Source organism: Fusarium oxysporum, chromosome IV (genome assembly GCF_013085055.1).
Source record: "Fusarium oxysporum Fo47 chromosome IV, complete sequence".
Lineage (NCBI taxonomy): Eukaryota > Fungi > Ascomycota > Sordariomycetes > Hypocreales > Nectriaceae > Fusarium > Fusarium oxysporum.
Genome location: NC_072843.1, coordinates 4294661 through 4319559, shown reverse-complemented (window position 1 = coordinate 4319559; position 24899 = coordinate 4294661). Strand labels below are relative to the sequence as shown.

At 50.1% G+C, this 24899-nt stretch overlaps 8 protein-coding genes across 8 annotated transcripts; 1 reads left to right on the top strand and 7 right to left on the bottom strand.

Moving 5' to 3' along the window:
- Window positions 1–14: 14 nt before the first annotated feature.
- On the bottom strand, window positions 15–2886 carry FOBCDRAFT_292538 (glycoside hydrolase superfamily; the record flags this gene model as incomplete). Its single annotated transcript, XM_054704353.2, has 7 exons — window positions 15–63; window positions 108–598; window positions 645–1947; window positions 1995–2214; window positions 2267–2525; window positions 2577–2702; window positions 2758–2886. 7 exons carry the CDS (start codon window positions 2884–2886, stop codon window positions 15–17), a joined length of 2577 nt encoding a protein of 858 aa, XP_054560328.2.
- Window positions 2887–5358: 2472 nt separating this feature from the next.
- Window positions 5359–6164, bottom strand: FOBCDRAFT_200846 (uncharacterized protein; the record flags this gene model as incomplete). The annotated part of the gene is made up of 2 exons (XM_059608980.1): window positions 5359–5437; window positions 5485–6164. The coding sequence occupies 2 exons, from the start codon at window positions 6162–6164 to the stop codon at window positions 5359–5361; spliced, it is 759 nt and encodes a 252-aa protein (XP_059464766.1).
- Window positions 6165–7028: 864 nt separating this feature from the next.
- FOBCDRAFT_222103 (uncharacterized protein) lies at window positions 7029–8191 on the bottom strand. Its single transcript, XM_031178063.3, has 4 exons — window positions 7743–8191; window positions 7649–7690; window positions 7464–7592; window positions 7029–7406 (listed from the first exon to the last, which is right to left on the bottom strand). Exons 1-4 carry the CDS (start codon window positions 8028–8030, stop codon window positions 7233–7235), a joined length of 633 nt encoding a protein of 210 aa, XP_031043950.2. The 5' UTR covers window positions 8031–8191; the 3' UTR covers window positions 7029–7232.
- Window positions 8192–8815: 624 nt separating this feature from the next.
- FOBCDRAFT_132014 (ER oxidoreductin) lies at window positions 8816–10554 on the bottom strand (the record flags this gene model as incomplete). Its single annotated transcript, XM_031178064.3, has 2 exons — window positions 8816–10411; window positions 10465–10554. The coding sequence occupies 2 exons, from the start codon at window positions 10552–10554 to the stop codon at window positions 8816–8818; spliced, it is 1686 nt and encodes a 561-aa protein (XP_031043951.3).
- A 1754-nt stretch (window positions 10555–12308) lies between these two features.
- On the bottom strand, window positions 12309–13073 carry FOBCDRAFT_32635 (regulatory subunit of cyclin-dependent kinase). The gene is made up of 3 exons (XM_031178066.3): window positions 12678–13073; window positions 12532–12590; window positions 12309–12461 (listed from the first exon to the last, which is right to left on the bottom strand). Exons 1-3 carry the CDS (start codon window positions 12930–12932, stop codon window positions 12431–12433), a joined length of 345 nt encoding a protein of 114 aa, XP_031043953.1. The 5' UTR covers window positions 12933–13073; the 3' UTR covers window positions 12309–12430.
- A 1707-nt stretch (window positions 13074–14780) lies between these two features.
- FOBCDRAFT_32624 (uncharacterized protein) lies at window positions 14781–15981 on the bottom strand. The gene is made up of 2 exons (XM_031178067.3): window positions 15629–15981; window positions 14781–15574 (listed from the first exon to the last, which is right to left on the bottom strand). The coding sequence occupies exons 1-2, from the start codon at window positions 15936–15938 to the stop codon at window positions 14898–14900; spliced, it is 987 nt and encodes a 328-aa protein (XP_031043954.2). The 5' UTR covers window positions 15939–15981; the 3' UTR covers window positions 14781–14897.
- A 1724-nt stretch (window positions 15982–17705) lies between these two features.
- FOBCDRAFT_32612 (uncharacterized protein) lies at window positions 17706–20211 on the top strand. Its single transcript, XM_031178068.3, has 3 exons — window positions 17706–18116; window positions 18555–19484; window positions 19536–20211. The coding sequence occupies exons 1-3, from the start codon at window positions 18090–18092 to the stop codon at window positions 19839–19841; spliced, it is 1263 nt and encodes a 420-aa protein (XP_031043955.2). The 5' UTR covers window positions 17706–18089; the 3' UTR covers window positions 19842–20211.
- On the bottom strand, window positions 20211–24866 carry FOBCDRAFT_160102 (cleavage/polyadenylation factor CFT1). Its single transcript, XM_031178070.3, has 5 exons — window positions 22715–24866; window positions 22355–22668; window positions 22135–22308; window positions 20848–22090; window positions 20211–20798 (listed from the first exon to the last, which is right to left on the bottom strand). The coding sequence occupies exons 1-5, from the start codon at window positions 24789–24791 to the stop codon at window positions 20320–20322; spliced, it is 4287 nt and encodes a 1428-aa protein (XP_031043957.2). The 5' UTR covers window positions 24792–24866; the 3' UTR covers window positions 20211–20319.
- Window positions 24867–24899: the final 33 nt, after the last annotated feature.

Genomic DNA, 24899 nt, shown 5'->3' with positions numbered 1-24899 from the left:
CCCCCGTTATCTCTTCAAAACACCCAAGTAAATGATTCCTTCACATTGAACCTCGTCGATTGCCTACACGATTAGCGCACGTCCCCAATTACGTCAAAGGAACTTACCTGATATCCGTACTCGACGCTCCAATCAGCACTTTGAAAGCGCCCTCCTCAGCGATCCATCCAGGAACAGTCTCGTCATAATACCCGACAGCGTACTTATCCAACTTGATGGTGATATGCCTTGTCTCCTCAGCTTCAAGGAACACCTTCTCAAACGCCACAAGTTCCTTTTCAGGTCGTGGCAATCGACTCTTCTCATCGTGGACGTAGAGCTGCACGATTTCTGCACCAGCGCGGGCCCCGATGTTGGAGATGGCGAGGGTGATCTTGATCTCGCCATCAGGAGTCAGGGTTTTCGTTGAGATCTCGGGCCGGCCGTATTCGAAGGTTGTGTAGGAGAGGCCATGGCCAAAGGGGAACAGAGGCTCGATCTTGGCATGATCGTAGTGTCGGTATCCGATGTAGAGGCCTTCGCCGTATAGTACTTTGTGGTTCTCGCCGGGCCATGTGTGCCACGCTGGGGTATGCTCGATGCGCTTGGGGAACGTACTCTGTTCCGGGTCAGCGGGGAATAAACTACGGGTCAAGATCACTTACTGGGAGCTTGCCACTCGGGTTCTCAATACCGAAGAGGACATCCGCCAGAGCATTGCCCGCTTCTTGCCCTTGGTACCATCCCTGAAGAATCACAGGCACTCGATCGACCCATGGCATATGTACCGGGCTACCAGATTGGTTGATGACAACGGTCTTTGGGTTAGCCTTGACGACAGCTTCGATAAGCCTGTCCTGGTTTCCATCGGCAGGAAGATCCATTGTCTGACGATCATACCCCTCAGACTCCCACTCGGCATCAACTCCAACAATAACAACAGCGACATCTGCGTCAAGAGCTGTCTGGACCGCTTGCTGGATATAATCCACCTGATCTTGCTCCTTATATCCGATGCGACAACCGCCGTATTTGTGCGTAATGCCGAACTGCTTCTGCTTCGAAATGGGACGCAGTTCATTCGTCATCTCCACGCGAAGCTCAACAGCTTTGTCGGCTTCCATATCGACATCAACGAGGTAGTCGATCGACCCATCAAACATCGCCTCGCCTTCTTCGGTCCAGTCCCATAGATCGAGAACCAACTTGTCATTTATGAAGAGCTTTCCGGGTCCAACGCTCATGAAGCTGATGGTGTGTTTTCCTGTTGTCCTCGGCATGAGATACGTCGTGGCCACGGCAGACCATTCAGGACCGACTTCGCTCAGGGGTGCTGAGTCCCAGAGGAAGAGATCTGTGTTCGTTCGGCGTTGCTTCACTACTGGGTTGCCCTCAAACTTGTCACCCGCATACCAGTCGATGTGAACCCCTGGCTTGCCCGACTGTTCCGTGCAGTACTCAGATGCGACGGGAAGCCACTTGTGGATATGACAACCTTGGGCGAACGAGACTTTCTGCTTGGATACCTTTCGGATGCTGTCAAGTGGAATGGTGTTGTAGTACGGGTTCAGACTTGCACTTCCACCACCACCCGCAATATGTCGATTCGCGTTCGGTCCAATAACAGCGACCTTGGTAGATTGGGGACACAAAGGAAGGATGCCACCGTCGTTCTTGAGAAGCGTGAGACCTTCATGGCCAGCAATTCGGATGAGTTCCCTGGTTTCCTCGCGGTCATCTTCCCGCTCGGGCGCCTCGGGCGACATATTACCTCCCTTGAGTCGTTCTACGAGCGTAAGTACGTTCTCAGCTGCTTGGTTAATGTCCTCGATGGAAATGCGACCCTCATTGACGGCTGTGACGAGCTTGTCCAGACGCCATTTTGAGGAGTAGGGGAATTCGATGTCGCATCCTGCTTCCACGGATTCGATTGATGAGTTGATGCCTCCCCAGTCGGAAACCACGGTTCTGCGACAAGTCAGTGTTGTTCCACGGTATAGGATGCTTCGGTTTACCCCTCGTATCCCCACTCTCCTCGGAGGATGTCTTTCAATGTGTGCTTGTTCAGATCAGCATGGACGCCGTTGATGAGGTTGTACGAAGTCATGACAGCCCAGGGGTTAGCCTCTCGAACAGCAATCTCAAATGGTTTCAGGTAAATTTCCCGAAGAGGACGTCCAGTGATGAGCGAATCTATCGTCAACCTGTTGGTCTCTTGCTCATTTCCAACAAAATCTATCGCCATGTCAGCACACTCGCCCCAAATTATGCCATTAATGGTGTTTACGCTTGATGGTCGCTGCAACGCCTCTGTCTTGAAGACCCTTGATGTACTGCGCAGCCAATTTTCCAGTGAGAAGGGGGTCTTCGGAGAAAGACTCGAAGTTTCGACCGCCGAGAGGATGGCGGTGCATGCAGACTGTTGGAGCGAGAAGCATTTCTGCTGATCGAGCTCGAACTTCGAGCGCTAGATGCTGTCCGACTTGGTAGAGAAGATCTTTATTCCATGTTGCTGCGAGTGAGATACCACAGGGGAACAATGCGGCCTACATATTCTGTTTCAGTTATGTTTGTGATGTTGGAGGAATATCACTGACCTTGGTGCCGCCAACAAAGATACCACCGCGAGCGCCATTGGGACCATCAGTTGTCTTGATTGAAGGGATTCCCTTCTCAGGAATAGCTTTTGTTCTCCAAAAGTCTGCGGCTGTGAGGAGTGAGACCTAGAAGGGTTAGTGTATGACCACTCAAAGAACCAACAACTCATGCCTTTTCCACCAGCGTCAGCCTTGCCAGCTTCTCTCTTGCTGCAGAGCGAGTATCTCTCAGATGCTGAATCTTTTGCTGGGGACTACATGGAGGAGAGTACTCCGTATCGGGAGTAGAAGGGGTGTTTGAGTCGTTCATTGTGCTACCACAAATGTCAGAATCGTCACGTATGGTGTTGTCTTGCTACGCCGTGCTTCACGTCTGATATACAAAGTTGAACAAAGACAGCACAGGCAAGTGGAACCGAGGTACGAAAAGAAGAGTGTGTATCAACGAGAACCCAAAATGTGATAGCAGCCTCCCTTATACCATCCCATCTGCAAGCAACGTACGCGAGCGGCACATAAGGTCATCTGCAGCCAAGTAACATGAGGCGAACGGGATAAGCAAAAAAGCACAATCGGTTGACTTAAGCTCGCGATCGCAGGGAACAAGGATTCAATGTGCATCCGTCGAGATAGGCATCCGCTCACTAATAAGCAGTAGCAGAGATAGCCCCGCAGCAGGGTTGACCTCTGTATTTAGACGGACCGGCTGAACAGGCCGGTGAATAACCCCAATAGGGAACTTTGGTTTGGTTTCAGAGATGAGAAGACGGGGGAGACTGGATGCCGGTATATACGGACCGTGAGAGCGGAAGACGACACCGGTGCTTCCGGGAGAAGAGAGATAAGAAGAGAAAACACGTGGTGCGATGAATAATATATTAGAAGTGATCAAAGTTCACATGTTTTATGCAAAGTGACATGATGTTGTGAATCGTCTTATCTTTATAATCTCAGCTGAGAGGGACATTTCTCCTTACGATTCTCATGTATGATGATGGGCTTCGAGGAGCGAACCCGACAGCCTGGGACATAGCACTTGTGGACGAATCGGGAAATACGGGTCTGCGGCCCGTTATTCCCAACGTCGGTCGGAGCGCACCGCCGGGGAACTCGGAAAGACAGCTAAGTCCTTCCGTTATGGTATTTAAAGAAGAAAAAACTATGACTTTTACGTATGTAATAGAAGGCAAGGGTGCTTTTTTCGTTGCAGTTGCCGTATGTGGAAGTTTCGGCACTTGGGGAGGATATCGGGCCTTGGCTTAAAAGAGGATGATGATAGGGTTTAGGAGATAATTCCGGGCTGCTGAATGGGGGATTTTGGTACGAGAGCCGGTAAAAGTGCCGATGCAGGCGGAGGCAGATCATTGAGTTTAGATTGTTATAGTGTATAGTTTGTTTATTGACGTTGAAGGTGTTGGAATGTTTGGGTGCCATATGGAGGTAAACTAACTCCTACTGTCAACAACACCAATTGCCTACATATCGATGAATTGTCTTTCAAATGCCATGTTTCACTTATAATGTTTACTCTCATGTTTGCGTCCCAATTCAGTAATGTTTCAGATATTCCGGCTCATCTAATGGACCCCCATGCTCCGTGGTGCTCCGGCTAAGAGGGGCCGGCTCGGCGCCCAAGGCTGTCGGAAGCATCCGCTTACACGCGCCGACATCCGCACATGTTGGACAACAATTGACACTCGTAAACTAAACCAATCTCACAACATCAAAGAACAATCTGATACTCAAGACTAGTGACTCCTATACCCGCGCATATCACAGCATGCTTCGCTCAAGGTCAAACTCAGAGTACTCCCTGCAAGACCTGTCTAATCGTCCACCATCCCGTCGCCCTTCTCAGACGTCGGATGGAAACAACTCAGATACAAGGCCCCGAAACAGCAACACCTCCGCGCATGGAGATGTCTCCGCTGCGCCGCAGAAGGAGGAGGAGAAGAAGGAGAGGTCAAGGCTGGGGAGGTTCTGGCGGGAGTATGTGAGCTGTGAGGTTGACTTTTCGGCGTCGAGGGATCATCTAGGTATGTGCACCGAAGGAACTGGAAGAAGATTGGAGGAAGATCTTTGACGGGCATGAGGGAAGGGGTCTCGTGATGTGGGTTTGAGAGATGGGAATGCATACGGGTGTGGTGGTTCGGCTCGTGGGGTTGTGTTGTGGCTTCCGATATGCACGACAGAGGGGATGGGATATAGTTGAGGGTTGTAACAGTACTGACGTGGGGTTATAGCCAACGAGAGAACGTTTCTGGGTTATCTTCGTACATCAGTCGCCATGTCAATGGTTGGAACGTTGGTTGCACAGCTGTTTTCACTGCAGCATGAGGGTCAACATCAAGCATTTGGATACTTCGTCACGGGGAAACCCTTAGCGATGACTTGTTATTCCTTCTCGATTGGGACGATAATTCTCGGTGCTGTTCGGACTTGGAGACATCAGCGGACTATGATGAGTGGGAAGGCGTTGGTTGGAGGGTTTGAGCTTCACCTTTTGGGGTTATGCAGCATGTTGGTATGTATCACTGAGGGGTTGGTGATGTGTGACTGACTTGTTTAGCTTCTTCTGGTCTTCTTTTCTTTTCTTCTTACAATTGATGTTGTCAAAGATAAGGAGCCTGAACCTACTGCGACTCCTTAGTTGACGACCTCGTGCCCATGGACGGAGTGCGCAGGAGAAGCGGGGGAAACAATGCATACATTCACAAACTGCTTCCATTAAAGTCTAGGCACACACAAACAAGCCTACAGGTAAGTCCTTTCCACCTCATCCTCATACACTCTTGCTCTTGACTTTTCTCTTCTTGGTTCGCTTCTTGAGGTCCTTGTGAATGCGAGCCCTGTCCTCACGCCTATAAAGTGTTAGCCCAATACTAACAGAAGAATAGATAATACACACCTGGCTCGCTTAGGGGCATTTTGGTACTGAATGATCGCTTCCTTATGGCTGTCTGCGCTATCGCTGGCTGCATGTGAAACATCGGATAGAAGCAAATCAGACACGTACTTTGAGTCGACGGACATTCTGTCTACATCCTCAATGTCTGGATCCGTCGTTGTTGGTTGAAGGTTTGTCGCCTTGGGGCACTGTGTAGGCTGGAGTACAGGAGTACTTGGCACCTTTCGATCAAGAGTTTGTGGGATGTTGACAACATCCCAGCTTGAGGCTTCTGGTGACAGAGATATGTTCTCAGGCTCGGGTGTCTGTCTCCCTTGAGACAGGATCGCTCCGAGCCTTATCAACCTAGCTTCGAGGCTCTCGCCGCACTGAAGATAGACATCTATTGGTTCCACGACTGAGGGTGAAGAGGAGGGACTGGGTATAGGAAGGGTACATCCATGTCCTGGGTTGGGATCATGGCAGTCTTCGATCTTTTGACTCTCAAGAGGAACGAGGGGAGTCCTTGCAGGCTCAGGATCGTCCCTGTTCACAATGATTAGTCCCCATCGACAAACCAGGCTGTCAACATACTGCTTATAAGCACTCTCCTCGAGAGAAATACTGCTATCCCGTCTCGGCACATTGTTGAGTCTCTCAGTCGACTCACAAGAGCCACCAACGCCAGCCAAGAGATGCATGGTAACTGATGCAACAGAGTAAGAAAACCGTTTGCAAAGGACGCATATCCTGGGGGCCAGCTGACTAGTTATAGGGCTTCCAATAACAGCCAAGCACAAAGGCTCCTCCCGTTACCGACAGAGGGGAACCAGACCCGACCATCTGGGACTCGAGTGAAGTCATGGATGGTCCCAACAGGATGGGATCCGTCCATGCACCGGAATCACATCCGCCGACCGGGGGAGATTATGGCAGCCGAGCTAGAAGCGAACCCGCGAGGTTGGTTCACAGGGGGCCTGACGCTACTGTGGGTGAGGAGGAGGCTTGAAACCTCAATTTTTGGCTGACGATCTTACGGATTCATCTAATCTTGGACAATCTGGTATTTAATCCGAAGAGACTCAAATAACGTGAAGCGGTGAGACGGAGGAATTGACCTTGTTAAGCAGCTTCAATAAGAAAACGGTCTGCATCGTGAGAGTGAGAGATATTATTTGGGGGCCAAGTTCATGTATCTGTCACCTTCCTCGTACAGCCTGCAGAACCGACCTGTCGGTAAAAGGGGTTCTCTACCGCCAGCCTGGTAGGGCGCAACCACACCAATTGGAGGATATGTGACGTTATTGGTTGTGCTGTGTGTTGGTTGGCAACACCGCTGTTTCATCATCACATGTGGAGAGAGAGTCTGTGGGCAAAAGGACCTTGAAATAACAATTCATGTTTGCTTTTTTGGAAGTTGGAGTCAGGTGTTGGTGTGATATAAGTTTGTATGATTCATGTTGAGGGGAGTTTGTGTGATTGACGTGCAGCAATCTTGGTCTTGGCTTATATGGCCTGTCGGGATATGAAGATACAATTCACAATGAACAGACTCCCTATGCTTATTCTCTGACAGTAAACTCATTCAATTGAACTCAGTTGTCCATTCTAAATCAGTATTGAATGACAATCTCTCTTCTCTCCATCTTGCAACTTCACCACCGTCCGTTGCACCCCAGCTGCATCATCCCTGCTCCTCGGTTGGGGGCCTCAAAGTTAATCAACCATCCCTGGCCCTCGACAGCTGAAACCTCCAGCCGATCATCAACCTAATCCGCAATTTCTGATGAGTTCAAACCTTTAGACTTGCAGTACTCATCAATGTCCGAATAAGCATTGGCAGTATTCATAAGATACCATCGAATGTCATCGACCATTGGCAGGGGGGGAGCCGCTATTCTTGTATCCTTCACACATCTCTTGCTGAAGTTGTAGTCATACACCTGCAAAAAACGTTCAATTTCCACGATGAAGAAGCTGGGGGAGAAGTCACAACGTACCGTGAACAGAAATCTGAGCTCCCTTAATTTTTTGCCCAGGTTGCTCTTTTCCGGTTTAATGAGGGCATTCGAACAAGCAAGCTTTGGGGCATCAAGGGCCCCCAGTGCTTTTTTGCATTTTTCAACAACCTAACACCATATTGTTATTTACCACTGCCATCTCTCGCAAAAGCGATTGTTCTCACCTTGGGAAAATAATGCACGAGATCATAACATGAATCCCTGACCTATGATTATTAGCAACCGTCTCTAAACCTGTCAAGGAGGGCATCGTCTTACCATAGGACCCTCAAACGTAAGGAGCCTATTTGATGCTTCCTCTGTGACCTCTTGTACGACCACTACCCTATTGTTGAGCTGTTCCTGGTGGTGAGCCTTTGGCCGTGTAGTCTCAAGTATGAGATCTTCACATGCTGCGGTGATGTCTCGTTGGGTGTCGAGCCATGCTTCCCTCGCTTTCTTTTCTTCGGCTGTTGGCACTTTCGCTTCCCAGGGAGGCTCACTATATTTGCCGCATGCGATTGGTACGACGAGGGTGAGGACGGGTAGAACGTGGGCGAGCTTCATGGCGAGGGAGTGTGGCTGGACATGTGAGCTCAATCTTTATGCTGGCGGATGGACCTGGGTGGACTTTTTATAGTAGGCAAGACTGGCTTCTGAGATTCACATTCACGTGCACAATGGCAAAATAATGACACTTGAGAAGTGGTATGTTGATTCATCACCCCTCTCGTTGGCGTGTCGTACGCCTCAGAGACTCCCGTTCGTGGAGGGAGCCGTCGTCAACCATGGTATCAAACGCGTGATAGACTTCAGCCCTCGACCAAAAGCAACGCCACAGGCAACATCTCCAACGAAGTGATGGGTCATGAAAGCTAAGAAGTCAATTTAGCAGCTGGCGTCAAGAGACAGGCGAAGGTTGAATGTGTTATTGGTCTTCCTTTGACTGGATGTCACCAAAGCAAAGAGCAAAAACAGCATGTAGTACACAGATCAACACAGCATTCGCTAAAAGTCAATCACATCCCATGTACAAACACAATCTCTTCGCTATTGGTAGCTAACCCTCCCATCAACGCCAACCGGAATGCCCAGAGCAAAGCAAACGCTAAAAGAAATGCCCATAAATACAATCTGATTTTAGAGATGCAAGAAAAAACAGCCGCTAGTATAGTAACATCTCATAGCTCGTCCCGAGGCACGTTAAGGTTAGGCAGCCGGATCGACCACCACCTAGGACCGACAGGAAGACCGACCCAAACTCTATAAAGACGCTGAACTTCCGACGTAAAAACATGCCACCTGTTATTGTTAGACTTTGCGTACATGGTTTGGCTGAGAGAGGTATAAACTTACAGTGCCTTGGGCGTGCGCACCCATCCTCTGAGGATGATCTTGATAGCAGCCTTGAATTGGGCAAGCTCGAACGCAATGTGAGCCACCGTGGAATCGTCCTTAGGACCCCTCTGTCGCAGCTCAATAAACTCCCTCACAGCATCATCCATCTGAGGGTTCTTCTCAGCCTCCTCCTCAAACTTCTTGTTAAGCTTATCGTTCTTGTTGAGGTCCTCAAGGCCCTCCTGCTCCTTCTCTGCGAGGACCTTTTCCTCCATCATCTGGCGGAACTGCCCAATGTTATGGAGAGAACTGCTGATACGAGCGTAGGTGTTGAAGAGAGCGACCAGCTCGGTGCGCTGGAGGTAAGGAACGTCGTCACTGTTGTTATCGAGCTCGAAAAGAATCTTGAGAGCGGTGCCGTAGCCAGCGGTTTGGAGCTTGCCCCAGAGACGGCACTTGTCACAGCCAACACAGTCCATGAGGCGGCTGACGTTGCGGAAACGGTTGCGGAAGTCCTCCTTCAGAGATGGCCCTTCACCGTTGACAAACATCAGGCTCTCGTCGAATATTTGAGGGACACTGGCAGCCTTCTCGGTGACCTCAAGGACCTTGGCGCGAGTGGCAGCATCCTCAGAAGTGTCTCCCATACAGAACTTATAGTCCTTCTTCTGGAGATAAGGGCCAACCTTGGCGATAGCACGGGTCATGAGCGCATAGTTGAAGTAGACGTTTCCAATGCGCTCAGGGAATTTATGCAGACGGTGTTCGTAGCAGGACAGGTTAGGGCTCCACTCGCCAGTAGTCTGGTTCAGAAAGTTCCAGCAGAGATGAGTGCTGATACTGGCGTGCATACCGGACATAACACGGTAGAACACACGCTTCTCAAGACACTCATCGTCAACCTCGAAGCCAGTGTTTGCGACAAACGGAGTGTTGGGGTTCTCCTGACGGCGCTCCTCAAGCTGAGCTTGGCGACCCGCTGCATCAAGGATCTGCTTGAAATCTTGGGCAGCAGGACCGCGGTTCCATCCAGACTGGCCGAGATCGGCAGACTTGGGGAAAGAGCTCTTCTGGAAACAATTCTCTCTGTAGATGGCGTCCCAGACCTGCTTGGCCCCATCGCCCGCATAACCAGTGAATCGTTCCGGGTTTCGAACCAAGCTCACGTAATCACCCTTTGAGCTCGCGCTCTCGTCTTCAGGAACACAGTAATCTCGCTCGTCGCACTCATCATCGTACTCGAAGACACAGCTCTCGCCCACATTCTCGCCAAGACTGCCTCCGAGAGGTCGCTGAGGATGCTGGCGCTGTGCCTTCTTCCCCGGATGCTTAGCACGAGGACCCTCGAGTTTACCGAGTTCATGTGCACGCCAAATCTCCGGGATATCCTCCTCGTTGTCCAGCGTTTCGACCGCGCATCCAATGTTTCCGCACATGCCATTTTCGTCGTTCCAGAAGGGACATTTCTTGTGGAAGAGGTTTACTCGGTAGTGCGAGAAGAAGTCGGTATTGTGGGTAAGGTCGTCGACGGCGGGTTTGGTCAGGGTGTTGAGTTTATCGAGAGTCGCATACGAAGCGCAGGCATCGCCAACGATTGACTTGGGTGAGATCTAGAAACGTGTTAACGGTGACGTGCGCAGTGGCGTGAGAGGCGACAACGTACATGGCATTCATCACTAGAGCTCTCGCAAGAACCAGGTGCAGCCCAGAGGGCAAACACAGAAAGATAGAATAGTCTGCTTGCAGACTTCATTGTCGCTGAAGAAGCTCAAGCGACGAGCCGGCGCGTAGATGTCAAGATTGTGTGTAACGAAAGATAAAGTATGACAGAGCCTTGATGCTACAATCGCCAACGAGTGAAAGGCGATAGTAAAAGAGTAATATGATGTAAGAAAGAAGAAAGAAAAATGTCCCGTCCTCAAAGCCGTTTTGATGTAAAGAAGAAGCGACGTATGAAAGTAAGCCAGCGGCAGGTAAAGTAGACTAAAGTGGGTGGACGGCTTCGGTGGGCAGCGATGGACACTTGTCCTAAAGGGGAATGATGCGACTGAGTCGAACGGTACTTGTAATTCAATAGAACAAGTGACGTTGCGAGTAAACTCAGACAAAGAATGAAGTCATGGGCTGAGAAGCAACTTGAAGTACTTGAGACGGAGAGTTTATAAATAACTTGCTCGTGTGCTACGTACGGACATACTGAAAAATGACACGCTGGCTGTTGATGTAGGTACCAACCTACATGCAGAAATGCTCCGACTTCCGTGAGGCGAAGTAGAAATGATCTAGAATTCTACCGAATTGTCTCTTCTTACAGAATCTTTCAAGTCTACAGGCCCAGATAGTTTTAACAAACCTCTGCATTTACGACTAATCAAGGAGGATGATCCTGACAAGAATTGAAGCAGTATGGCAGCAACAACAACAAAGGCACAACACTCTCCCCTGGACTTCAATTGTATGCATAATTTTAGTGTAACGGTGTAAGTGAAATCTGTCCAAAACCACCAATTACCAAGCATGTCGCCGATCTGAGCTGATTTGAAAGCATCCTAGCGGATTTAGGACAGCTTCGGACCAAAAACATCAGACGATCTGCCGGGCGGTGGCTTCTGATCAGCTCACCTCACGGAGGATTATCGTATTCCAGTGAATATTTCCAAATAGCATAATTTGAGAGTCACTCAACATTCCCCATCCAACCAAGACCCTCGTATGACATCCTCCCTTATTTTTCCCACTCGCTGTTTCACAATTGTGGCGCATTCACACCCATGGCTCTGGAAATCAGCCATGATTCACGGATCCTCGACCGAAACGCCACAATTCAATAATGAGGGCATTCCCCCACGGACCTTCATATGTACTGTAAATCGATCATTTTGTTTACCTATTATTATGCGATGCTGTATCATCCGTCTCCATCTACTTCTGCACCCAGCCTCCATCACAAAGCCCATTTTTTGTCCCATCATGCGCTTGTAGAAGGGGTATCACTGAGCAAATCCTTCTTCTTCCCCCTCCTCCAAAAAAATGTAGCCCCAAATCAGAGACATTCAACAAATAAAACACGTTTAGAAACAACAACCAGCAAACCACTTGTCGAAGTGCCCAACCAAGCCCAAACACCGACGCGCGACGCGTTTCTGGATCGTTCCCAGATCCAACTCCGTATTATAACGTCCCCCCAATGTCTTGGTCGTTAGGGTATGGCGGATCCAATTCTCGACTCCCATCATCCGTAGCCCATCCACTTCGTCATGCAAATTCCCCCATTCCCCTGCCGCTCGGACAACAACTCAGTGTCCATGCGTCATACACAGACATCGAAACCAGTAGACTGGTATATCGCCTCCTTTACATCTCGACAGGGAATCGCATATCATAGCATAGGTATAACAAGCCCAAGGCCTGCGCTACCGACTGAATGAACGGGGACGTTGCGAACGTGATGAACCAATGAGTCTCTTTTTGCTTCTCTCTCTTTATATCTCAACGTGAACGTGCAAACCGTAAAATCGTGAGCCGACGTGGAAACCTCCGTCTGAGCTTGAGTATGGCACCGACAAAAGGGTGCTGTGCAGTAAATATGTATGGTACATTGGGGAAAATCTGAGTCGTGCATCTAGCAATTACTGAGGGGGTTGGAAGTTCAGTGGTCGCCTAAATTCACGTTAGCCATCGGGAGACATGAAGGGTTGATCCCAGCCTTGGGATTGCCATGACAACATACTTGAACAGGAGGATGTGCGGTTCTGGCTCGTGGACCTCGTAGTGTTCCCATCCTAGACTCTTCACGGTTGTTAGTCCTGATTGCTTGCAATCTCGTCGCCCCCGCCAACGATGGAGGCACGTGTTGGCAAGGGCGTGAAGTCGTACCTGAGTAATGCCAAGAGCTCGCCATTCCTCCTCCCACAAGAGCTTGAGAGTGCCCTTGGAGGTATCGTGGTAGTCTTTGGGAATAGCCTTGAGCATGGCCTTGGGGAGCTGAACATGACGGTATTCATATTCGCTGTCCGAGTATCGTGCAGAGTAGTGGATCGAGTCGATGAACTCTTCTACGCGAGCGCGCTCCGAGTCTGAAAGAGGTCGGGGCGTCTTATTTCGGCGAGCGGTATCGATGTCGAAAGGCATTTTGGCGGTTGTTTTGTTGGTTGATGAGGGGGAGAGAGCTCGAGGGTGCGGGGAGGGGCACAAGAGCTTCGGCCGATCGATTGGTGAAGTGCGGGTCAAAAAACAGAGATCCGCGATTTTCCCCAATGGCTCACAAGGTGAATGCTGGGTCGACTGTGTTTGTTGAGCCTTGAACCAGACCGAGTGAATCTGGATCTCTGCGAAATGTTTTGAGAACGGATGTCACGCGAGATCGGCGGGAAGGTAGAATCTTGCAGCGCGAGGCTGGGTTTCTCGGAGGCGGTCAAAGATCTTCCGGGGTAGAAACTTGGATGGAGACGGGGGGAGGGTCCTCTTGTAGAAACCCGGTTTGGGGGGGAGCCTCGGTCGCTTGAAGGAGGAAAACAGAACGAAGCCGCGCTCTGGAAGCACGAAAAAGTTTTGGTGAACGTGAAAAAGAACCGTGGAAGAAAATCAGAATTGACTCTTTTGACGAAAGAGTCAATCGAGATGGAAGAGAATCAGTAAATCCTTGCGGGTAGAAGTGAAAGAGGAAGAAGGCGCAGATGGGAAGAAAGAGGGTGAGGAGGAGAGAAAATAAGGAAAGATTTTGGTGATGGTGTTGAGAGGGTGAACCTGAAATAGAAGGCAATGGATGGCATGGGATAGCACCAACGGCGTTCACTCTCGTAGGCGGGAAGGAACCTTGCTTTGATTTGATTTGGTGGGTGCAGGTGGTTACGCTTCAGTGGCATCCAGTGGTCAGGGAGTGGTGAAGAGGGGTGCATTGGCTTTGTGTGGCTTGAAGAAAGTAAACAAACCATTTACCTCCCCAAGCAACACCAAATAAATCCCCCTCCTTTTGCTTCCCTTCACGAATAACGAACCCTCACGTTAGGCCTCAACCTCAAGCATGATACCTATTCAGGCAATCAGTGGCTTCTGTCTAATCATGTTGTTTCTCCTCGTACAAGCATAGCCTCCACAATGTCTCTCATGTTGCTTCCCTTGAACAGTGTTTTTGCAGGTTGGAGATAATCGACCAGTCATGGCTTTTGTTTACATGAAACCTCATCCTTTTTACATCAAATCTACCCCTCCAATTCAAACGATCGACATCGTTTATTACTCAATCTCACTGACAAGGGTTCTCTATCCAGGGGGCCTAGCTACGACCGTTGAAGTTGGGGGTCGTGAATACCAGCCCACGCGTTTCCGGGACTTTTCCATTGCCGTTGCCAGCCTCAATCACATGAATCTGAGAAGGGTCCGTGCGTTAGCTGCTTCTGAAAGCCAATGCATCTTGTGAAGCTATTCAACCCCAGTGGTGCAGTCTACAAGACACTAATGCAGATAGCAAAGATGATGGTGAAATAGTCTCAACTGGCATTTTTTTCTCTCCCTACAAGCTGAAAAGCCATTAAACTCCCGCACGTGGCACCAACACATGTCTCATTCTCATCCCTCAAGTCCTCTTCTGTCCAGTGTCAGAGCTAGCACTCATATCATATTGCAATAATGGTCTCATCTCACATTCCACCTGGTTCAGCTGGTGTATCCTCTTCTCAGCTCAAGACCCTCCCTTGCTTGCCTTTTCAAGAGCCGAATGTCACGTCATGTCAATATGCACGATGTCACATTGTACTGCGACTTCTCCGGACATCCGGTCTTGTTTTGCGTCGCTTGCTTAGAATCCGCAGACACCCGATTCGCGTCACACACATAGTTGCTTTTTCTCGATTGGGCCAGTGAGGCTCCATGTCTCGAATTGATCCTCGGTAGCCTGGGGCAACCCGAAACCTCATGACCCCAATCTTCTAGAATGATAACCAAGTTCAAGACATCCCGGGACAATCCGCCCGTTTCACGGGGCATTCGATTCGGCAGACTGTTGTAACCATGACTCCGTTTGTTCTGACGTCGTTTTCTGTTGATTCTCTCGATATAAATAACGTATGACTTTTTGATGACATGGGACCGGCTTTGTCATGACTTGAGAAAAGAAGAACGCTTGGAAGATCCTGAACCCCGGCCAGTCTCCTGCAGCGCAATATGATGCACGGCATTTCCAATCTTGACCTTGATGCCAGCAACGCTAATCTCCCATTTCCGAATGTCACCAAACTTGGGTTGTCTGAACAATCGCAGTGTCTTAAGTGACATCTCATCCACTGGTAGGTGAAATGTCCAGCCAATGGATATATGGAACGCATCTCCCACTGGCACCTCGGCTTTACCTTGGTACAGCGGTGGCTGTCCGTATTGTGTTGCAACCGTGTTACTCTTTGTCAACAGTGAAGTGAGCTCTGGGTTCAAAGGCTTGACTCCATCCTTACTGTTGGTAGGAGACCTGGGACCACTGGCGACACGAAGGATGAGAAACGTGCGATCAGAATCTGGTGATCTGTACCATGCGAGCCCTTGTGGTCGAACAACAAAGGGAGCGATGCCACTATTGTCGAGGGTTTCTGTGATCTTGTCCAAGAACTCGTCTTTGTTCCCTGTAGTAAGGGACAGCGGCCGAGACAGACTGATGTGAAGGGGTAGGGGTGATCCCAGGTCGCTTGTCAGGAAGTTATGAAGCTTGATCTCACTCGACACTTCCTTCTCGATGTCAGCCATGAGGCTCGTCAACAAGCCATGCTGTTTTGTTGAGGGATGCCCTGAAGCAAGTCAGCATTGTGTGGATTGAAGTTGAGATGACATCGGAAACTCACATTCTATGTAAACATGACTGGGCCAGTTACCAACTACATGAGGAACTTGGCGTTTCCTCCCATGGTGCAGACTCGGATCATCAACGACACTCTGTCGAACAGTAGAGGCATACAGATCATGAAAGGTATCGGGCAACGGTGGCATAGACGAAGCGTCCGCATCTTTGCTCACGGAGCGAGTATCTCCATCTGTACTCCGGGAGTAGTGGGTCGCGATGCCGTCAACTCCCTTACGGCGCTTGACATGGTGGGAATCGGAACCGGAGCTCTCGTCGTCGGACTCTGAGGAGGAATAATCGACGAGGGCCATTGATTCAAACCCGGTAGACCGTGTCGGAGGTTTATGTACGTCATACAGACGTAATCTCTTGGTGTCTTCTTTATCTCCAGATTGAGAGCGGATAATCGGCCTTTCGTGGGTTGTCTAAATTGTGTTTGGTCTTTTTACGCGGCAATTATTCCCGGTGAGTGGGGCGAGGTGAACGGGTGACGACGATGGGGTTTGATGGCGTCGTTCACCTTGACTTCAGACCCGTTTAACGATGACGACCCAATATCTATGGTACGGTACTCTCTGGTTCAATTGTCTGCCGTGCCTGAGTTATTTTGGCAATGATGCCACGGAAAGATCCGATGTCCGGGATGCCGGGTATCTACATTTGCTGCTGATCCGCGTATCGACGTAGGGTAGCAATGGGACGTCATGGCAGATAAAATGCGTCAGTTCTGGGGCCAAGCAAGCAGAGTTTCTTGGCCGAGATATCCAGACATCAGACAATCTGGTAAGGTGTCATCGAAAAGGTACAGACCTTGAGGCTAAAAATATGAAGCTGAGGGTGTAGAGCAGATGCAATTCTCCTGGCGTGGAATTGACAGTGCCCGTTGAACTCGCAAGGATGAATCCACTGTCTACCTTATATAAGATCTGCGATAAGAATGTCAAAGCTGCGGCTATTAACAATATTTCGGATGATGATTACGCATTTCTATGAACCCCCCTTCAATTGTAGATGTCGGCATTGAACTGATCAATGCGATACAGCAAAGAGGCAGCGGTCTGTGATACCTTCCATTGCTGAACCGGACTCGTCGTCTCCACAGGCCTGATCGAGGTGGCCTATGCGTCGAGTCGGGGTCCGCCAGCTGTCATCCGTTACTTTAGCCTTTGAAACACCAACGGCAAGCCGTTCCATTGGAGAGGGGAACATTAATCACCTGTCGGGCTAAAAAGTCCCTACAAGCAGTAGCGAGCTCGTTAGGCGAAGACCCTTTTAGACAAGGTTTGCATGCAGTGACCGAGATGCTGGTTACGGTTTTTGATGCATCAGGTGGCTGATCAAATGGCGAGGTTCCCTTGTACATGCATTGACTGTTCAACTGCTCACTGCTGGCATTCCATCATTTCTTCTTCTTCATGCTATACCTACGTCCACTCCACTGCTAAGCCCTTTAGTCTATCTTTGGTTTCTTGATGGGACGCGCGTTGAGGCTTCAAAACCTCGTGTAGCTGACGTCGTCTCAAACCATTACTTCCGAGAGTGCCGCGATTGGGAGAGGAAAGTTGAGGAAGGCCGATCGACCGGGCCTTGTGTGATTGACATTTGACAATGACAATGACAATGACATTGACAATGACATTGACGTGCGGGACCGAATTGAGTGTGACTACTCTGGGGTGCCTTTGGGCCTCTACTCCATGTTTTCTGGCTTCTACTGCCCAAGATGGAAACATGAGATGAACAGTTTTACCTGGAAAGTCCCTGATCCGTTTGAAGAGGCGTCAATGGCGTTGAGCCAGAAAGCGGATGGAGCGGCTGAAGTTTGAATGGCGTGGACAAGTTCATGTCTAAGGTGCTATTTGGATCACGAGGGGGACGGGAAGTGCCCCTCCCCGCTAAATGATGCACTACGGTGCCCCCCATGAGACTCTTGAATGGGCGCATGATGGATTGGAGGGGACGAGACCGCTCAACCCTACCTCACTTTCTTTGCCTTGTACCTGCCGTACCGTGTCCTGTACCTTATGTAGCTAAGAAAAAAAGAGCTCCTTCTCCTTGTCTTGAAAGGATTAGGCTGTGCGTGCTGTGCCTTCCGTTGTTGATAAATGAGCTGCATCTCCTCCCACCTTGTTTGTCCCAGTCCCTTGTCTTTTCTCCCCCAAACTTTGTCCCTTACACCGAAACACAATCAATCAGTCAATCACTTTGATACGTCGCATCTACAATCGAATCGAACCCGACAACAACCAAGCGAATTCGCATTAGACTATTAACCAGAAGTACTAGTCGCAATCATCATCTCTTTCGAATACGATTTGCTTGCAGGCGCCATCGCATCGCTTCTTTCAGTCGACCACCATTGTCATTCCGCCTCGGCTCTCGACTCAACAAACCCGACAACTCTTTCGGGGGACTAAACAATTCCCCAGAACCCATTTCTTCCTTCCAGAGCAGTCGCCACAATGAAGGATTCAAGCGACAAGCAATGGGTAAGTTCTTGGACCCTTACCTGAGCTAGCTCGTGGATGTCAATGTCCATCATGCCCCAGTCTTTTCCTCTTCTGTTTCTTGGTCAGGGCCGATCACTTTCTGTCCGCTTCTCCCCAACGTCATCCCAAGCCTGCCAATGATGGAACAACGTCAGGGCCCCAGCGAGACCCTTTATCGCTGTATTTGTTGCGTCAATGCAGATCCCTGCATCGGGCTCCAATCTTGACGTTGCTTGGCTGTTTTCTTGGTGTTTGCCAAGTAGACGACCAAGCAACCTTATTCATACGTAGCTGTACCACAGCCCGCAGTCCACGCAAGCCTGATGACGTTCTAAAAGGCAGACCACTTACATAGACACAATATCTTCGCGCAATCACTCACTTCAACCTTTTATTTACCATTTCCTTCATTGCAAACATTCTAACTCAATTGCATAGGCCAAGGCTTATATTCTTGACCCATTAAACGATATTGAACCAAACCAAGACACCGGTATCGGCGCATCTCACAATCTTGCTGCTCAACTTCGAAACATCTCTCTCGAAGGCTCAAGTTCAAACTCGAACTCAAACTCAAACAGAGACCGCTCTCCCGAGAGAAAGCACAGGCACAAACCAAGTCATTCGAGTCACAGACATCGCCAAGGCAGCTATCCTACTCCACCAACATCTGCCAGCCCAACCCGCGACAGCTTTCATTCCTCGAACCCTTTCTCCGACGCTGCAGCTGCACGCCGTCAATCTTCAGCTCCATCAGTGACTGTATCTCCCCCGGATTCTCCCCCAGGTCCATCCGATACTCGTCGCGACCCATTCAGTTCCTCTATCAATCGATCGGCCAGTGCTAGAGTTCCGCCTCCGCGTAATCGACCTCAAGTTTCACACAATCGCAGCTTCAGTGCCAGCAACTGCGGAGTTTCACGCCAACGTTCACTGATCCAACGATACCCAGGCGACATGTCTCACCGACCTCTCGACATCCTTAGAAAGGAGGCTCGCGCGGCCGATCGCGCCCCCCATCTTCGTCGCAAGCAAATGCCAATGGCAGACACAATTGATGCTCTGGATACCATTGGCGGGATGTATCATCATGGCGGCCCCTATGACGCCACCCTGGCAAGCCGCAACCGCAACAAGATGTATTCACCCGTTGCTGCTGTTGAAGACTCGAACCGAGAAGCTCTTCGCGCTACTCCCAGAGAAAACATTCAAGATGCTCTGCTCAAAAAGATGCCGCTCCAAGGCACTGCTGATATTCCTAGCGGCGAGCGGGACATGAGCGGCAACACCATAGATTATGAAGAGGGTGCTGATCTCATGAGAGAACCTGACGCTGTTGGTGGCGCATACAAGCGTTGGGATGGCATTGTAAGTGACATTTCTATGATGCGATCATTAAATAGTTACTGACCTGAATAGCAATACCATCCTGATGACCTCAAGGGCAAGGGCGAGCCCTCTTACACTTATGAGAAGGACCTCAAGGAGCAAAAGCGTTTCCGTCGAGGTGAACCCGTCGAGTACGAACTCTCATCAAACATGCGAGGCAGCAAACGCCCACCCTTTAGCCACAACCGCAGCTTCAGCGAGAATCCACGAACAACACCCGAATTCTCAAACGGTACTGACATTCGCCGCAACAACTCGACAGGCAAACACCGTCTGAGCGACGGTATTCGACGACGTTTTGGCAGCATGCGACGCAAGAAGGTAGAGGCCGAGTAGATACCTTCAACTTTGTGATATTGTTTTCATGTGATTATAACTTGGACTGGTACTGGCGTTTTCTGGGATTCATTTATACGGGAGAAGGCTTCTTACTCTTGGGCGAATAGTGACGATAAAGATTAGTCAAGACTTGATAAGACAGGCGCTATAGGATATATGTTTTGGTTATGGCCTGTACAGATTTACGGAAGAAACAGACTTGGGAAAACAAAAGTCGTTTACTATTCATTTTCTTTGTTCTTTTCTTTGGCTTGTAGATGGGTCCCAGCATGTATACAGCTGTGTTTGTACTGCCACTCCTTGAAAAGACGCAATTATTGACATTCATGGTGTTCTAGAATGGCCACAAGGGAACGTAGAAATAAACCATGATATTCAGCGTTCGAAGATTCAACACTTAGATTGCATTGCAATGCTATGCATGTATTCCCAAACTACATTATCAACAAACACTTATGACTCTTGCCCAAGACATCTAGAAATACGACAATCCACTCCATCCCAAAACACCCTCCAGCTCCTCCCTCAACTCCCCAACACCATCATATCCTCCTTTACCCGCTATCTCCGCCCTCTTCGCAGCACCAAGCTCCGCCCACCTCGCCAAAACAGCTCCGTCCACAATCGTCCTTCCACCAGCTGCCTCTACGCCTACAGGTCGTATACCATCGGGTAATCTATGCGCTTTGGCATTCAATCCGCCGTGTGGTGTAAGTGCGGGGAGGAGTTGGTTTGTTACGGAGAGGAGACGACGGTATGTTGTTTCAGGGAGGGGGACGAGTGTTGCCAAGTGGCCGGATGAAGAGGCGAGGAGGAGGATGTGTGGAGGATCTTGGGGAGGGGGATGAGAGGGTGGTAGGGTTCGCGGGAGGAGGAGTGTTGTTGAGGGGGGATTGGGGGAGACGGAGAATGAGGTTCTATGGAGGAGGAGATGGCCTTGAAGAGACTTAGGATCTGTAGTTTGTTAGTATCGCAAGAATCAGGGGAAAGGGAGAGGACTCACGCTCGGGGTTAAAGTCGAGAATATGTAGATCACCATCCGCATCCGCAGCAACAATAGCCAGATCTTCACCATCCGGTAGGAAATCCGCCACCAGAACCGGTAACCGGCCATGGCTCTTACCCAAGACCTTGAAAGTATACGGTTCCTCAGTATATCCCGCAAACCAAACCCCCTTGAACGCATCAGCCATGAGACACAACCCCGTACGCGGCAGTTCCCTCGCAGTAGATACGTGGCAGCTCATATCGAGGAAAGCAACAGGTAAAAGAGACCCGTCTTCCTTCAGACCGCGCACCATACACTTTTGCCCTTGCGCGACGAGCATGAGGCCTTGGGTGCCGATCTCTGATATGGCTGTTACGCCGCCGCGGGGAATGTCTTCGCGCGCGATGGCTTTGAGACGTTTGTTGGTTTCTGGTCTGCCGGGCTCGGGGATGACGGTTACGATATCGAAGACGTGGACGCGCCCGCGGATGGGGAGGTCTTCACCCTTTGAGACGGCTGTACCGACTGTGACGAGGAAGCGACGCTCTTTTGTATCTTCTGAGACTTCGAGGTGTAGTGTTTTCATGCACTCGATAGATTCGCATGATTCAAGCTCGACTTCGTGGATGACAGTCCAACTAACAGGGCTGATGAGCTTAAGAACACCGCGGGGCATGGTTGGTGGGAAAGTCAGTGTTTCCTTGGCCCATTCCTTGTGATAGTCGTCGTCTTTGGGGAGTTCGAAGGGTTCGCTTATCATACAGCCTGCGATGTATGCACCTGTAGGTTGATGATATGCGATGCCGCGAACATCAGCGCCCAGAGGGACTTTCTTAACTGATATACCGAGCTCAGTGAAGTTGGTATCTGGTGGGAGTTGAGTAACCCGTGCGATGCCCTTGTCATCGGCGTAGATGAAACCACGATCACAACCCTCAGTGTGGAATGTACTCATACCGCGGACGCCGAGGCCTTGAAGACCAATGACGCGGGGGATACTCTTGCTGGACTTGATGACGAAACTTGGTGAAGGGCCGGGGAGGAAGACGGTGCTATAGCCGTTGATGTTTGCGCATGGTCGGAGAGGGACGAAGCGTGGTTGTTCGACGTCATCTTGTTCTGTCTCGACGGGAATTGTGGCTAATGTTGTGTTGGAAGTCTTTTTGAAGGTGAGAGTGGCGGAGAGACTGGTTTCACCGCCTTCTCTTACATGGCGAAGAGGTTCGTAAATTGTGAGGTCGTCGGTTTGGTTGCGGAGCTGGTCAAGTTAGAGAAGTTCAGTAAGGGTGAAGAGGAACTCACGATGAGATATGGAGATTGAGATGTGGTGTCGCCAAGATCAGCGACAAGAATCTCGCGGAGATTCTCTTTTGCTAAACCACGTCGTAGCGTGTAGTCTGCTGAAAGGTGAGGAGGGACGTAACAGAGACCTTCAGCAACGTAGACGGGCTTGGAGAGATCGGGGAGCGCGTATACCTGTTCAGTCAGTAGCTGATCTCCAATCGGCAAGACTGGGACTTACATGTAGTGCACCAGTTGAGCTGAGCAAGAACATCATGATATTCTCAGTCTCTGCACCCTTGTCGCCGGCATTCGGTTGGAAAGCACCCTTTGTATCCGCATACAGACATCCAGAGTGCCACTTAGTATTCTGCAGAGTAGCATCCATCTTTTCCACCTCCTCAAGCTCATTGTTGCTGTCGATCTGTGCCAACATAAGACTGCTGTCATCGCGGATGAGTAGGAGGTAAGGATCAGCAATGCTGGCGCTGGTGACTCGGGGTTCAGCGCCGGTTTCTTCATCGAGCATCGGCAGGATCTGAGTGAGGCCGAGATCTAGAATTGTCAGTATGTGCGAATATCATCTAAGCAAGCGACTTACCTCCATCGTATGATCGAACCTCAGATTTGAGGACTTGGATGATCCTCATCTGCTTGCCCATTGTTCCAGCTTCAACAGTGAATCCAGCCGCTGGGTCAAACTCAGTGTCCTTGAGAGTCTCGAATCCTGCGCCAGTAAGAGCATACACATCTGATGTCTCATAACCGTCGAGATCGACCTTAGCGACTATCATGTACTTGTCATGCTGTCCAAATGTCTCATACTCATTACCCATACCAACATTCCCACCTAGAGCTTTTGGCATTGGCTTCTTAACAGACATGGTCCAGAAACCCCTTGCTTCGGGGAACTCGAACCTTCCAATGATCTTGGGCTGAATGTTGCGGTTGAGAATAGCCAGTGAACCGGCTTTTCCACGTCCGACGACGCAGGCAAGATGAAGATCCGAAACGACACCCTGTGACAGAGTTGCTTCTTCACTGTCAGGGTGGAACGATATCTTGCCAGGTGTCAAGTCCTTGATCGGGGCGATGCTGAGCAGGGTATCGTGAATGCGGAAGCTCAACTCGCCCGCTTTACCCCCACCATTGAGAGCCTGAGCCGGTTTCGCGGCAGCAGACTCGGTGCCATACAGATCGTCGTCCTCGTCGTCTTCATCCTCTAGATCCAGGTCATCCATTTCTAGCCCAATCTCCGCATCGATAAGCCGAGGCTTTCGCCTCTTCTCTTGTCCCATCTTTCTTGTCCAGCCCAATACCACAGAATCGCCAACTTCACTACCCACGAAGTACGCATTCTTGCCAAGTTTCGACGCCGTCGATGCGCGGCTCTTGATAAGATTGCCTCCGTTCTCATCTGCGACCATCCTGACGGTAAGACCAGAGACAGTTCTGCCATCGATCTGGAACGTGACTATTCCAATGCGACCATCGTTGAGAACTAGCAAGAGCTCGCCGTTCTCGATGGACAGTGTCTCAATGACACAGTGCTCCAATCGCAGGTTAAGATCCGCTTGATCTGTTAGGCTGAACGAGGTGATCTGTCGAGCCATTGAGTTCACCGCCACGCCATTGGACTTGCCAGACTGATCAACATGAATCAGTTCGTTCTCTCCAATCAGCAACGAACCACCAACAGGCGCTGGCAACGGGATGATCTTGAACAAATCTCGAGGAAGATCAGTGACTGAAAGAATAGTAGTCGAAGCTCGCTGCTGCAAATCCAACGTAAAGACCTTGTACGTAAGATGATCTTTCTGACCAAGAGAATGGGCTCGCTCTTGGCTAGACGAAAGAATACCAAAAGTCGGTTCTCTATACTCATGCAGAAAAGCGAAGTGCACGGGATGAAGTAAACTGGGATCAAGCAGCGGAAGACGGAGGACAAAAGATGGTGTATACGCTGGTTCTAATGTGTCGCTATCTCCATTGGCGACTGTAGTAGATTCCTTGACGGGTCGTGGCCCATCGAGATCCTCATCCCAATCATCCATCTCCAAGTCTTCTTCCGCTTGTCTGAATGGTAGGATCGCGAGGTTGCGCGAGCCGAATTGGAAGGCGGCGCATCGACTGCCGGGGTCGGCTTCGAGGTAATTGGTATATTCGTCGAAAGAAACCTCCCATGGCGCGCCATGTAGCTCTTCCTTCTCGTAGTAATGGATGGAGATGGTCTCAAGGTTGCTCTTCTCGGGATCCCATACTGCCATACATAGTTTCGCGGCTTTGTAGGCTATCAAGAGAGCTTCACCTCCACATTTCGAATGCTTCGTCTTGACCTTGGCCAAACCCGTCACGGTGCCGGATAGTGGAAGCTCCGCGACAAGGACTAGCTTCGTCAGGTTCGTGCGATCGGTTCGGACAAGCATTGACTCGCCGCCAAGAAACGAAGACTCAAGTCCATCATCGTCGTTCGCGCGGTGATCATATTCGGGTTCAGGCTTTGTTGTCTGGGCAGGTTGGTTTTCGGGATCGAATTCGGCGGAGATGGCCTTTGTTGTAAAGATTTGGAGTAGGGAACCTTTTGCGACAACGAGATTGGTAGCTGTAGCTGAAGTGAGAGAGACAGTCAAGGAGTGTGTGACGGCTGAGGGAGCCGCAAGCTCGGTGTAGGCCTGCATTTCAGCGAGACCATTCTTTTGTAACCGAGAAATTGGTTGCTTTGTTGAGTTCGTTCGAGTCGTTCGCGATGTTGCTTTATTGAATGCTTGGCCCAAAAGAGTAGAGCT

What these genes read in the sequence shown, in the direction of transcription:
- FOBCDRAFT_32635 (XM_031178066.3), bottom strand. Translation starts at nt 12,932, where the DNA reads ATGCCTTTCGACATCGATACCGCTCGCCGAAATAAGACGCCCCGACCT. An exon ending in GAGCTCTTGGCATTACTCAG is followed by an intron (nt 12,591 to 12,677) that starts GTACGACTTCAC and finishes ACAACCGTGAAG; the next exon opens with AGTCTAGGATGGGAACACTA. An exon ending in CCGCACATCCTCCTGTTCAA is followed by an intron (nt 12,462 to 12,531) that starts GTATGTTGTCAT and finishes ACGTGAATTTAG; the next exon opens with GCGACCACTGAACTTCCAAC.
- FOBCDRAFT_222103 (XM_031178063.3), bottom strand. Translation starts at nt 8,030, where the DNA reads ATGAAGCTCGCCCACGTTCTACCCGTCCTCACCCTCGTCGTACCAATC. An exon ending in TTACGTTTGAGGGTCCTATG is followed by an intron (nt 7,691 to 7,742) that starts GTAAGACGATGC and finishes TAATAATCATAG; the next exon opens with GTCAGGGATTCATGTTATGA. An exon ending in TCGTGCATTATTTTCCCAAG is followed by an intron (nt 7,593 to 7,648) that starts GTGAGAACAATC and finishes ATATGGTGTTAG; the next exon opens with GTTGTTGAAAAATGCAAAAA.
- FOBCDRAFT_32612 (XM_031178068.3), top strand. Translation starts at nt 18,090, where the DNA reads ATGAAGGATTCAAGCGACAAGCAATGG. An exon ending in ATTCAAGCGACAAGCAATGG is followed by an intron (nt 18,117 to 18,554) that starts GTAAGTTCTTGG and finishes TCAATTGCATAG; the next exon opens with GCCAAGGCTTATATTCTTGA. An exon ending in ACAAGCGTTGGGATGGCATT is followed by an intron (nt 19,485 to 19,535) that starts GTAAGTGACATT and finishes TGACCTGAATAG; the next exon opens with CAATACCATCCTGATGACCT.
- FOBCDRAFT_32624 (XM_031178067.3), bottom strand. Translation starts at nt 15,938, where the DNA reads ATGGCCCTCGTCGATTATTCCTCCTCAGAGTCCGACGACGAGAGCTCC. An exon ending in CAGTCATGTTTACATAGAAT is followed by an intron (nt 15,575 to 15,628) that starts GTGAGTTTCCGA and finishes GACTTGCTTCAG; the next exon opens with GGCATCCCTCAACAAAACAG.
- FOBCDRAFT_160102 (XM_031178070.3), bottom strand. Translation starts at nt 24,791, where the DNA reads ATGCAGGCCTACACCGAGCTTGCGGCTCCCTCAGCCGTCACACACTCC. An exon ending in GGTTCGATCATACGATGGAG is followed by an intron (nt 22,669 to 22,714) that starts GTAAGTCGCTTG and finishes TGACAATTCTAG; the next exon opens with ATCTCGGCCTCACTCAGATC. An exon ending in TCTCGACTTTAACCCCGAGC is followed by an intron (nt 20,799 to 20,847) that starts GTGAGTCCTCTC and finishes AACAAACTACAG; the next exon opens with ATCCTAAGTCTCTTCAAGGC.